The sequence below is a fragment of the Corylus avellana genome, chromosome ca1, assembly GCF_901000735.1.
Source record: "Corylus avellana chromosome ca1, CavTom2PMs-1.0".
NCBI lineage: Eukaryota > Viridiplantae > Streptophyta > Magnoliopsida > Fagales > Betulaceae > Corylus > Corylus avellana.
Window position 1 is genome coordinate 8,012,450 of NC_081541.1, and position 12,497 is coordinate 8,024,946.

The 12,497-nt window shown below is 36.3% G+C and overlaps 1 protein-coding gene across 3 annotated transcripts; it reads left to right on the forward strand.

Annotated features, from left to right (window-relative positions):
- Positions 1–1,302: 1,302 nt before the first annotated feature.
- On the forward strand, positions 1,303–10,600 carry LOC132168686 (probable methyltransferase PMT19). Of its 3 annotated transcripts, none has more exons than XM_059579711.1 (6): positions 1,304–2,209; positions 2,720–2,924; positions 3,817–4,114; positions 6,269–6,658; positions 7,462–7,539; positions 10,253–10,600. In XM_059579711.1, exons 1-6 carry the CDS (start codon positions 1,511–1,513, stop codon positions 10,449–10,451), a joined length of 1,869 nt encoding a protein of 622 aa, XP_059435694.1. In that variant the 5' UTR covers positions 1,304–1,510; the 3' UTR covers positions 10,452–10,600. The 3 variants fall into 3 exon arrangements, with proteins under 3 accessions (XP_059435701.1, XP_059435694.1, XP_059435686.1); XM_059579703.1 differs by having other exon boundaries at positions 1,306–2,209; positions 2,720–2,930; XM_059579718.1 differs by lacking the exon at positions 7,462–7,539 and having other exon boundaries at positions 1,303–2,209; positions 2,720–2,930.
- Positions 10,601–12,497: the final 1,897 nt, after the last annotated feature.

The following is a 12,497-nucleotide window of genomic DNA, read 5'->3' on the forward strand; positions in this document are numbered from 1 at the left end:
GATACAAATAGCTTATAACAGCTATATTTAACTATAAAGAGTTATTTAATGCATATGTTGGAGAAGCTCTAGTTATTTTCCTAAATCATTACCATGAGCCCGAGTCCTTAATAAACTAGGCTTATGCTAAAAGTGGGTCAATTAGATTGAACAACACATCACTGTCACCCCATTCTCTCCCTTTATAAATGGTTATCCTTTCGTTTACTTTAAACCTATCAGAAGATTAAGGTAAGGTGATCATTTTTTCTCATTTCTTTTCATCATTGCAAAAAGAATTTTTTTTATTGTAATTTGGATAAATAATGCGAAAGAGTTTATATATAATTCAGTAATTCACCTACCGATTAGGTGGTTGCTCATCTCAAAACTTAATTCGGCACATATTTTATAAAGACTCTCCTATTACTTGCCTAAATTGTTTTAGATTCTTTTTGCTATGTCCTTTTTGTCATTTGTAAAGCTTTGTCTAAAAAATTTAGAGCTTGTTTAGAATTGCGTTTGAAAAATATAGTTTTTAAGTCAAAAAGAGCTTTTGGGCAAAAGTTTCATTTTTAAGCTTTTGTCAAAAGTAATTTTTGGCTATTTTTAGGTTTTTTAAACTCTTAAAAGTGCTTTTAATTCTTTTACTAAACGAATATTTTTTTCTTTAAAATAATTTTTTTAGTATTAAAAGTATTTTTAGGCCCCTTAAATGTAATTCCAAACAAGCCCTCGGAAGTTCAAGTTATTTCCTTTGCCTGGATAGTGGATACATATGCTAGCTTGTTTGGTCAAGCTGTTAACAAGCTTAGATCTAACTTGTATTTTTAGCATCAGCTGCTCAAAGAAGCGTACGTCTCAAGGATATTAAAGATGAAAGACAAAAAGTTTCTTCTAAATTAGGCCGGACAAGCTTCTTTCTCCCGGTTCTTTCAACTTAGCCTATAAAATGCTATATCTATTTTCATGTGAGATTACATGTATTTTTAAATAACATATAAGAAGTACATATTTTTTTAATAAATTTTATTTAAATTTTATCCGTATTATTAAAAATACATGTGCATCTTGCATGATATTTTTGTAAATTGAGTTGAAAGAAAAATTTTCAATGCATTTTGGAGGAAAACACACTACCTTCATAAAAGAGGAGCGCGCTTGCCGCTGCGTTTCCCTTGGATTGTATAATTTGTATGTCACATTTTTGCTCCCTAATTCATTTTGTGGCTTCATTAATTTCGTGTTCAAGCTTCAAATGCTTGGAGAACAAAAGTAGTGAGTCTAGTGACTATAACCCAAAAGCCTAAAGGCATGGGAATTATTTGCACCCCAAAAGACGCTAGGATGGAGACACACGTGATAATTCATGTGTGGGTGGTAGATGAGGACTTGAAAGGTAATTATCCCTTAAATTTGAGGCAGTAATTAATTTTAGCTAGTGCAGTTCATCACACACACTACAATGATCGGTCCACTCCGGACCTGAGCACTGCAAAACAGCAGCGAGACGCCACCGGAAAACACCAAAATGGCAGCGCCGCCACTCCAAGCTTCTGCTCCAAACCCGCTGAGAAGACCCATAGTCAGAATGTTCCTCGTCGCCGTCCTCTGCACACTCTCATACTTTCTTGGGTCCTACTCCACCCACAGAGGCACCTACTCAGGAGCTTCTTCCTCCTCCTCCTCCTCCTCCTCCTCTCTCCTTCAAGACCACCCACCCAACTGCTTCCAACCCAACTTCACGACCCACAACCGCTTCTCACCTCCCCTACATTTTGAGCCGCACCACACTCTCACTCTCCCCCGAGAACCCCAACAAAACCTCCAGCTCTTCAGCTTTTGCGCCAAGAAATTCACTGACTACTGCCCGTGTCAGGACCCTTTAAGAGAGAGGCAATTCAGCGGTGAAAGACGGTTGCGCAAGGAGCGCCATTGCCCGGGAAGTTCCGAAAGGCTGCGGTGCTTGGTTCCGAGGCCGGCCGGGTACCGGAGGCCATTTCCGTGGCCAAAGAGTAGAGACTATGCTTGGTTTAAGAATGTGCCTTTTCCCAGGTTGACTGAGTCCAAAAAATCACAGAATTGGATTCGATTGCAGGGTGACCAGTTTGTTTTTCCGGGTGGTGGAACTTCGTTTCCCAAGGGAGTGAAGGGTTATGTTGATGAGATAAAGCAGATCGTGCCACTGAAATTTGGAAATATAAGGACAGTTCTTGATACTGGATGTGGGGTAAGTGTGACTGCCATGTGATTTGTTGATTTGATTCCCTTTTGAAACTTTATTGATGTTTTCTGTTTTAATAGATGACTTGGGTTTTGCTTCTCCTGTTCCTTTCTTCCTCTTTATTATTATTATTATTGTTATTATTTTATTTTTCTTTTTTTTCCCCCGTTTTTGGTTTTGATATTGAGGAAAATCTCAAAAACATTGATCACCTCTATATCCGTGCTGCACTGAAACCAATATATTTCTAATAATTCTTTTTATCAAATAAGGTTTCGCAAAAGCCACTCCGAATTGTAATTCGGCCAATTCTTGCGTCTGTTAGAGCTAATTTTAGATTTTTAGTTCACCTTTTCCAGTGGTGGAGAGGAAAATGCCTTGGAGTAAATAATAACAAAAATAGAAAAGGAAGCTGCATAGCCTGTTTTGTATAGTGCTTGAATTATTGAACCATACAAAGCAAACTTGGTGTGCTCATTGTGACCAGTCTTGTGTATTGCATTACACTTTCCTTAGGTTGCAAGCTTTGGAGCCTCTCTGATGGACTATAACATCTTGACGATGTCAATCGCCCCACGGGATTCACATGAAGCTCAAGTACAGTTTGCCTTGGAAAGAGGACTTCCAGCCATGCTTGGTGTGCTGAGTAACTACAGATTACCATTCCCATCAAGAGCTTTTGATATGGCTCACTGTTCCAGATGCCTTGTACCATGGACTGGTGATGGTACTTATACTTGAATCTTGAGGCTTGAAGCTGTTTGCCACCAAATTATCATAAATCCTAGAACTCTCCTTCTAATGTTCCATACATGTGAAGGCCCAAGCGCTTTTGAAATTGACTTGTTCCATGAGATAAAGAAATCTCATTGCAGTAAAGTTTATACTGGTAAAATGTCAGTTTTCCTTGAAATCCTAAATTGAGAATTAAAATCAAATCATTCTAAGGAAACAGCTTTTTTTGCTTACACGGCCACCCTAGGGAAGATCCTCACCATGAATAACCTAAGGAAATAGCTTGTCATTGTGGTTGATTGATATTGTACATGTAAGAAGAGTAGGGAGACTGTGGATCATCTTTTTCTCCATTGTTAGATTGCCAATACTTTGTTTAGTGCTATTTTCAGTCGTCTTGGGTTAACTTGGGTTATGCTTAGAAGAGTGGTAGACCCTTCCGCTTGTTGGAGAGGGTTGTGAGGTAGTCCTCAAAGTACAATTGCGTGAAAAATGGTTCCACCCCGCCTTTTGTGGTGTCTTTGGAAGGAAAGACATACAGAAATTTTGAAGATCGTGAGAGGATGGAGGTGGAACTTAAGTCTTTTTTTTTTTTTTTTCTTTCAAAACTCTTTATCACTAGACACTATCGTAGACCTTAATTTGCTAAGTGTTCATGATTTTCTTGATTTGTTTTCTCTTTCTTGCTAGGTGTTTTTCTTGTATACTCCATGTTTATTTGGGTTACGCCTTTGCATTTTTCAATGATATTTCGATTACTCATACAAAAAATTAAATTGAATCATTCTGTACTGTGGTATACAAACACTTGCTTGGGTGTAAATTTCTTTCGTTCATTCAAAGTAGCTATATAATCTAATTCTTTTCATTCACTCCAGATGGACTATATCTGATGGAGATTGACCGAATCTTACGTCCTGGTGGCTATTGGGTATTGTCTGGGCCACCCATAAATTGGAGGGTCAATTACAAAGGTTGGGAGAGACCGGGTAAGGACTTGGAAAATGAGCAAACCAGTTTGGAAGATCTTGCTAGGCGACTGTGCTGGAAAAAGATTGCAGAGAGACGATCAATTGCAGTGTGGAGAAAACCCACTAACCATGTGCACTGCATACAAAAGTTAAAGGCATGGAAATCACCTCAATTTTGCTCTACACTTGATTCTGATGCTGGTTGGTGAGTTTCTTATTCCACTTTTGCATTTACCTTGTGTAATGAGGACAATGATATGAGATGTCCAACATTGAAAAATTAGGCTCAGGCTCCCCTCCCACTAAAGAATTCCTGTTTGCTCTCATTTATGTCAGATGTAAGACGTGTACAAAATAATTTTGAAGGCCACCCATAATCTTGCTAAGTCAACCACCATTCTATAATCCCAATGCTAACATTAATGATAAAAATAGATCTCTTTATCTCTCTCATCAACATCTAACCATTTTCTATGGCTTCTCCTCGAAGCTTCCAAAAGGCCAAACCCTTCAATCCCTCCCAATATGCATGCCTCAGGAAGGACTTCGTTGAAGGCCTCTGAATTGCTGATTTCACCCTTTTTCATTGCAGTGGAACTATAGATGTGTGAGAATCTGGAGATTGACCCGAGTGTCAAAGGGTTTAAAAATGTGTAATCTCTCTCTTTTGTTTCTTTCTTGGTTCTGGCGAATGTGGGCTTACTACCAATTTAACATGAGAGAGAGGGAGAGAGATATCTATTTTTCGACACATTTATTTTTTATTTTTTAATGAATGATAATTTATTGAAAGAAAAAGGCAAAGCCCTCATACATAGAAAGTATACAAGAAAGATAAACACCCTACAAGCGTCTAAAATCTAAAAAGGAAACAAGATCTAAAAGACTCGAAGAAGATAAATTTGGAACATAGACTATTGCCCAATCCAAGAGAGATCTAAAAAACGAGAATTTTAAACAAAGCACATTGGACTTGCAATCCTCAAAGAGATGCCAATTCCTTTCTCTCCAAATGCTTCATATAAGTAATGTAGGAATAACGTTCTAGATAGCCTCTTTGGAATGTCCTTGCCCTTGAGTTTTCCAACAATGAAGAGGCTTTAGGATGTTGCTCAGCATAGCCCATGAAACTCTGAACAAGTTGAGAACCAAGTACCAGAGACCACTGGTGTATTCACAATGAATGAGAAGAAGATGAACTATCTCCTCATTCTTTTTGCATAGGCTACATCAGTTAAGAAGAGTGAAACCCTGCCCTCTTAGATTATCAACCATGAAAATTCTACTAAAAGCTGTCATCCATGTAAAGAAAGCCATGCGGCGCAGGGATTTAACTTTCCAAGTACTTTTCCAAGGGAACAAACAAGCCTTTTCAGACCGTAAAGGTTTTTAATAGTTCTTCACTTCAAAGCCATGATTGCTAGCTAGGGTCCACAACTTTCTATATCCCTCCCCCTGATGGGTTTTTGAGGAGTATAACAGATTAAGAAAAGAGTAAAGAGATTCCAGCTTCCAATCCTGAATGTCCTAGTGAAATCCGGATTCCAATGGGTAGAAGTGTTGGAGGAATTCGAGTAATCTGACATCAAGGCCTCTTTGTCGCAAGCTAGCGAATAGGGTTATAGGAATGATGACTTGAGAGCAGTTATTGTGCACCATACATCATGCCAGAAACTGATACAGGATCTCTCCCCAACCTTGAAGGAAACAAGATTGGAGAAATTCCTCTACCCATTCCTAATATTCTTGCAAAGGCACATCCCATAGGACCCCCGAGCTTCCTTTAAACACCAACCCCCTCACTGGTCCCTATACTTCTCAACAATCACCTGTCTCCAAAGCGAATTATCCTCTTGCATGATCTATTTCTAAACACATCTTACATCTGGCTTAAAATGAAGAAAAAAGAGGTTTCTAATGGGAGGAGAGCCAGACCTGAAAACTTAAAGCTAATTGAACTTGTGCTTGTTGTGTTCCAACACGGGTTAGTATGTTTAGCATTAAAACATGGAAAGAAACTGAGCATTTTGTTATTAAGAGGTCTGTATTACTTTGGAGCTAGTATTTGTAAATCTTATATTATAATTTCTTGTCCTGTGCTTTCTTGGCAAATACATGCAGCATAACTCTTCATTTTGTGACAAGGTCATCAAAATGATTGTAATCACTATACATTTAATTCATCTGGAAAAACATAGAACAAGAACAAAAATCTATTACAAAAAACATTTATCCAGTGGGATCTACATCAAACATGTAGCGAATTGGATGTCTGTTTCTCACAGCCAATGTGAAGTGAAAGTTCTTCTTGATGACTATGCTCTCCCATGTGTGTTGTTCTTTATGCATTTTTCTACAGGTACACAAAAATGGATCCATGCATTTCCCCTCTTCCACAAGTGAAAGATGTCCATGATATATCTGGTGGTGCTTTAGAAAAATGGCCTAAACGGTTAAATGCCGCTCCACCTAGAATTTCAAGTCAAACTATGGATGGAATTACAGTTAGGACCTTCAATGAAGATAATCAGTTATGGAGGAGGAGAATTTCATACTATGGGATTATACTTAAATCTCTCACCAATGGTAAATATAGAAATGTAATGGATATGAATGCTGGCTTTGGGGGGTTCGCAGCTGCACTGGCAAAGTATCCAGTTTGGGTTATAAATGTGATTCCGTTCGATGCAAAAAACAATACCCTTGGCATTGTTTATGAGCGTGGCCTAATCGGAACTTACATGAACTGGTAAGAGCAAGAGAGAGAATCTTCTCTTCTTTTTTCTTCTTTTCTTTTCTGCTGTTTGGTCTTTTGTCCTGTTTTTAAGAATTGTCTTGGGGTGGGTTGGGGAATGTATGATCTAGATGCTAGCAGGTATTCTGTGCAGATATTTGGTAATCTCATTGGTTTGCAATTCCGGCATATTTTCTTGATTTGAAACTAATTAGCCATCTGGGGAACTAAGTACACATGTAGTTCCATCTGTTGTTGACTTCAGCTACAAATCGGTGATGCATATTTTAGGGTTCGAGTTTTAGAGAGTGTGACTGTTATTACACATGGTTGTAATGTAAGTGGTATCTGAACTTTTCTGTATGTGACTGTTGCTAGCGTATGTGCTTGGAATAATCTGCCTTGTGGACTAATTAATGTTTAAACCAGAATCATAGCTACTTAATATATTGTTCTCTTATTTCTGTTCGTCATTCAAAACTTTGGGTGATTTCCTTAAATAGTGAAGGGCTGCCGTCATATGAAGCCTTTATGAAAAGAACTTAATAGCTGAACTAATAAAAGAAAAGAAAAAATTGAAAGTGGATTTCTAGGATTTCTTTCTTTCTTGTTTCATATACTGGTAGTTGCCCCTACTTGCATGGATGCGACGGTTTTCAGTGAATAAAATCCTTGACAAAAGCTGCATGTTCCATTGGAAATTCAATTTCTGTAGGATAATTATTTTTTCTTACCATTTAACATGCATCAAATACTATATACTTTTTTCCGCCCCCCTTTTAGCCAAAATTGAGTTTATGGACACTGCTTGTTTGTAGGTGTGAGGCCTTCTCGACATACCCTCGAACATATGATTTGATACATGCCAATGGGGTATTCAGCATGTATATGGAGAAGTAAGCTTTCGTACTTCTGTCAGCTGTATTTTGAAAAATGCAAATACCACTATTTGACTTGTGATTCATCCTTTATTTATTTTTTTATATAAGTAATCGAGATGTTATTAAAAACGTAAGACGCCCCGGTACATAGGAAGTATACAAGTGGAAACACCTAGTTAGGTGCAAAAAGAACAAGGAAATCATGATAATTAATCACCAAAGGAGAAACATCCTTAGCATTTGATTGATTGAATTCTCTTAAATCCTGATGCGGATGGAGGATGGAGGAAGAGAGAATTAGAAAATTCAGAGGCACAACAAGAGAATGAGTAGGAATTGTACAAAATGACTTAGTTGTAGACTCACTCATCTCTTCCATTGTACAGGCATTATGCCAACAACCCTCATTATGACTTACACAAAGAGAAAGAAATTGATGTCTTTTCGAAGACCACAAGTATGATGTTGATGTAGGACGATATTTACCTTTCTTTTCGGTAAAAACAAAAATAAAGAAAATATCAAAAATAATATTAGAGCAGTGCCGCTTGATCAGAATTTTACCCGCTTTCAGACAATAGAAGTACAAAAGGAAAGATTGTCACGATTCTCGCTGATTGTCAATTTTATATTAGGATTTTATTTTATTTTATTAGGACTTTATTTCCTTTCCTTAATAGGGTTAAGTTTACTTTAATTATTTTCTTTTCCTTATAAGATTAGATTTACTATTGTTACTCGGATTTAGATTTACTTTCTCTACTAGGATTATATTTACTTTCTATACTAGAAGTAGGTTTACTTTCTCTACAATTTTATATTAGGATTTTGTTTTATTTTATTAGGACTTTATTTCCTTTCCTTAATAGGGTTATGTTTGCTTTAATTATTTTCCTTTCCTTATAAGATTAGGTTTACTATTGTTACTAGGATTTAGATTTACTTTTTCTACTAGGATTAGATTTACTTTCTCTACTAGAAGTAGGTCTACTTTCCCTACTATTTTATATTAGGATTTTATTTTATTTTATCAGGACTTTATTTCCTTTCCTTAATAGAGTTTGGTTTGCTTTAATTATTTTCCTTTCCTTATAAGATTAGGTTTACTATTGTTACTAGGATTTAGATTTACTTTCTCTACTAGGATTAGATTTACTTTCTCTACTAGAAGTAGGTCTACTTTCCCTACTATTTTATATTAGGATTTTATTTTATTTTATCAGGACTTTATTTCCTTTCCTTAATAGAGTTTGGTTTGCTTTAATTATTTTCCTTTCCTTATAAGATTAGGTTTACTATTGTTACTAGGATTTAGATTTACTTTCTCTACTAGGATTAGATTTACTTTCTCTACTAGAAGTAGGTTTACTTTCTCTACAAATATTTCTCTTCTATAAATATGCTAGTTTATTATGTAAAACTCATTGAATTATTATCAAATCAGATAATTCTCTCTCAAATACTTTGCGGAGTTTTATTTTTCTTTTAGTCTGCGGGCTTATTTTATCTTTTGGGTAGAAGACGAAGACATTCTCCTTGCAGAATCAAAGACGCTGCTCTTTGATTAGTTACCTTAGTCTTTCGCTACGTCAGATGTGCTGCAACTAAAAGCCTTATTCTTGAGCTCCCTTTTAGATTGGGCTGTTTCTTTTGGTTTTAATTTTTCCTCTTCCAATCTTGTAGATTTTGTTAACTTTTTAGATTCTCGACCCCAATAGGGTGATTGCATCTCTTGTGTACACGAACTTTTCTTTTTCTTCAATAAATTGTTATTCATAAAAAAAAAAAAAAAAAAAAATTAATAGGAGAGAGGAAGAGAGAATTAGAAAATTCAGAGGCAATACCAGAGTAGATAATAGGAGAGCCATGTTCAACCACAAGATAATATTTTTTGATAAGTAACAGCAAATTCTTTAAAAGCGCAAGGGGCATAACCCAAGTACATAGGAAGTATATAAGAGAAAAACAGCAGGCAAAATTTTCAAATCACAACTTATTAGACACAAACTACCATACAAGACCTATTCTCTAAAACCATCTTCCCAAGCAACTCTTAGGCTTCCAAAACTACAATGACAAGAGCTCTAATGGCAAGATATTGGTTTGTTGGCATGAAAGTCCTCAAAATGTTTGCCATATTAAAATTGCTGAGATGAGCTTTAAAACTTGATTTACTTCTCTCTTTATTTATTTTCCTTTTGGCGGCTTATTTGCATGTAGTGGGTGGAGTTGGGAAGAATAAATTATGCTAAAAAATAGGTAAACTTAATTGAGTCTCTTTGATTGACATGAGAGAAAGTTAAGCCTCTTTTTCTTTCCATAGAAGTTGGAATTTTTGTTTTTCCAATTGTTTAGAGCCATATGCAAAGATCGGTTCTAAGTTCTAAGTTCTAAGATCTCCAGCACTGAAAGGAAAGCTTCAACATTTATACAGATTCAATGTCAATATGTCACTTGATGTATTGCTATTCTGTCTTCACTGAATTAAACACATATCCTTACAAGCAGAGCCCAAAAAAGCCTTGTTTACTTCCTTCCGTTGATTTTTTATCATCATCATCATTATTGTTATTGTTATTGTTATTATTATTCCATTTTGTCCAAAGGAATGAAATTATGAGCTGTGTAGAGGCAAAGTCACAAAATAGTAGGAGTTCAAGAGAAAGAGCATTTTTGTTTTTATCATTCTAGTGCTTCTAACCAGATTTAATAATGTCTCCTCATTCAGGTGTGACATTGTCGATATACTTCTTGAGATGTATAGAATCCTTCGCCCTGACGGGGCTGTTATAATAAGAGATCATGTGGATATCCTTGTCAAAGTTAAAGGCATCACAGATCGGATGAGATGGAATGCCAAGATATTGCACAGCGAGAAGGGGCCTTTCCACTCTGAGAAGGTACTACTTGTAGACAATTCTGAATAGGTGAGTTTATGCCAACCCATTTTCCAAACAAAAGCAATTGATTGTTTATCAGGCTGTGAATAAGTTGTAATATTATGAATACACCATGTCGGGGCCACAAGGTGAACTTGTTTATATATAATAGACACTGCATACGAAGTTACAAATTACCATTTGTCCAAAATTCCAAGCTCTCCCCCAAAATATGCTCTTCTCTACCCACCTCTATTGGCTGCATCGACATGACCTTCGCCCCTTCGCCCCTCGCACCCCCACCTTCGTCGTGCGTGTGGCCCACACATCTCCATAGTTACACTTGAGCCTCACATGCCACCCTTGCATGCTCCTCCAAAAGAGAGGCAGCTTTATGGCCACTCTTTCAACAAATGTATTCTCTTTTGTCCTAAGAGGTTCCAACTGTTGGCATCCTACTCAATGTAGCAAGGCTACCTATTTCGCGACCCTATTGTTTTTCCCTTCTTAGCGGTCCTTCCCCACAAATCTAGTGTGTATGGACTTGACATAATGTGCAAGCCTACCTTAATAGCTAAATAGCATTAGAGTTCGTTTGGTAAACGATTTTGTTTCGGTTTTGGTTCGATACTGTAACAAAAATTGATTGATGTGAAAAATAGTAAGAATGTTTTTTTTTAAAAAAAAAAGTGAAAAAGTAAGAATGTTTGGTATGGAAAAATGAAATTTTTTTGTTTTGTAGTTTATTTGAATATTAATAAAAAATGATTGATGTGATGTAAAAAATAAGAGAATGTTGGAAAAATGAAAAAGTGGGATGAATAGTTTAGTGTCGAAATCATGCCAAAATCGTTTATCAAGCGGACCCTCAATGTTGGTCACACGTAGCTTCCACCCTGCAAGTTTCTTCCTCAACTTCTAATCAAGTTGTCTCTGATGTTCCATAAGCCTACCTATGAAGCATCCCCCACTCACCTCTATTTTCGATGTATTGAGCTTTTATACATGTTGTTGTTGACACCCTAATATTCCAAATTTGCTTAGTATTCTTTCATATGCATGCAACACTTTGCCTAGTATTTTTCTTAAAACCCAATAATGCATTTATTTGATATACATGTATGAAACATCAAACAGGTAAACATGAAATTCTTTTCATCCAAAAGAACAAACATTGCAGGATAAACGACCACAAGCATCCTAAAACGCACGTATGGAAAATGATACCGTTTTCTATTCTTGTTTAGGCTATCATGCTTTCCTAATTACAACCCATTTTTCGTGTTTCAACACTTGAAGAAGCACCAAAATTTAAAACTGAAGGACTTCTAATTCGACATTGGTACTGAGCATGTTCTGTAATCCGCATGCTCTAGCTCTCTGCATTTTTTGTCACAATGTGGGCCCCATAAACATGTTTTATGCCATGTTGTGCTCAAACGCTCGCATCTTTTCATGTCGTAAACCTCTCCTCCTGGCGAGCCTCCTGCCGCTATATATCTCAAAAAAAAAAAAAAACAAACAAACAAACAAAAATGCAAAGTTTAAGATAAGATAGTGCAACATAACATACGTAGCTTCTTACGAAACAGTGAAAGTAGTATAGTAGAACACGTTGAATGACACAAAGATTGATTTTTGTAACAAAAGGATTTGAAATTTACTCACCCACACTTGTAATGAAGATGAAGATAATGAATATAGGAATGATATAAACATAATTTCGACTACTCTTGGCCATGTGCTCCTTACTTATGCTAACCAAGAACGGAAAATTACCTATATTTATAGTGCAAGTTACTTTAGGATTTTTGAGATTTTCAAGGGATTAAGATATTTTGTTCTTTTAGAATTTTGAGGGGGCAAAAGTTTCCTTTCCTCCATGTTAGTGTCTTCTTTGAACTACTTCAAAATGCTTCAACATGTTTAAGTGTCCTTTTTTTTTCCTAATATGAAAGTTTCTTGAACATCACACACAAAAGGTTTTGTTTTGTTTGTGAGAGCAAGATTTTAAAAATAATAAAATCACCGTTCTTCCAATATTGGCTAGCTTTTTGGGTGCTAGTATCTTCCTTGCAATTTGCGAACTATTGA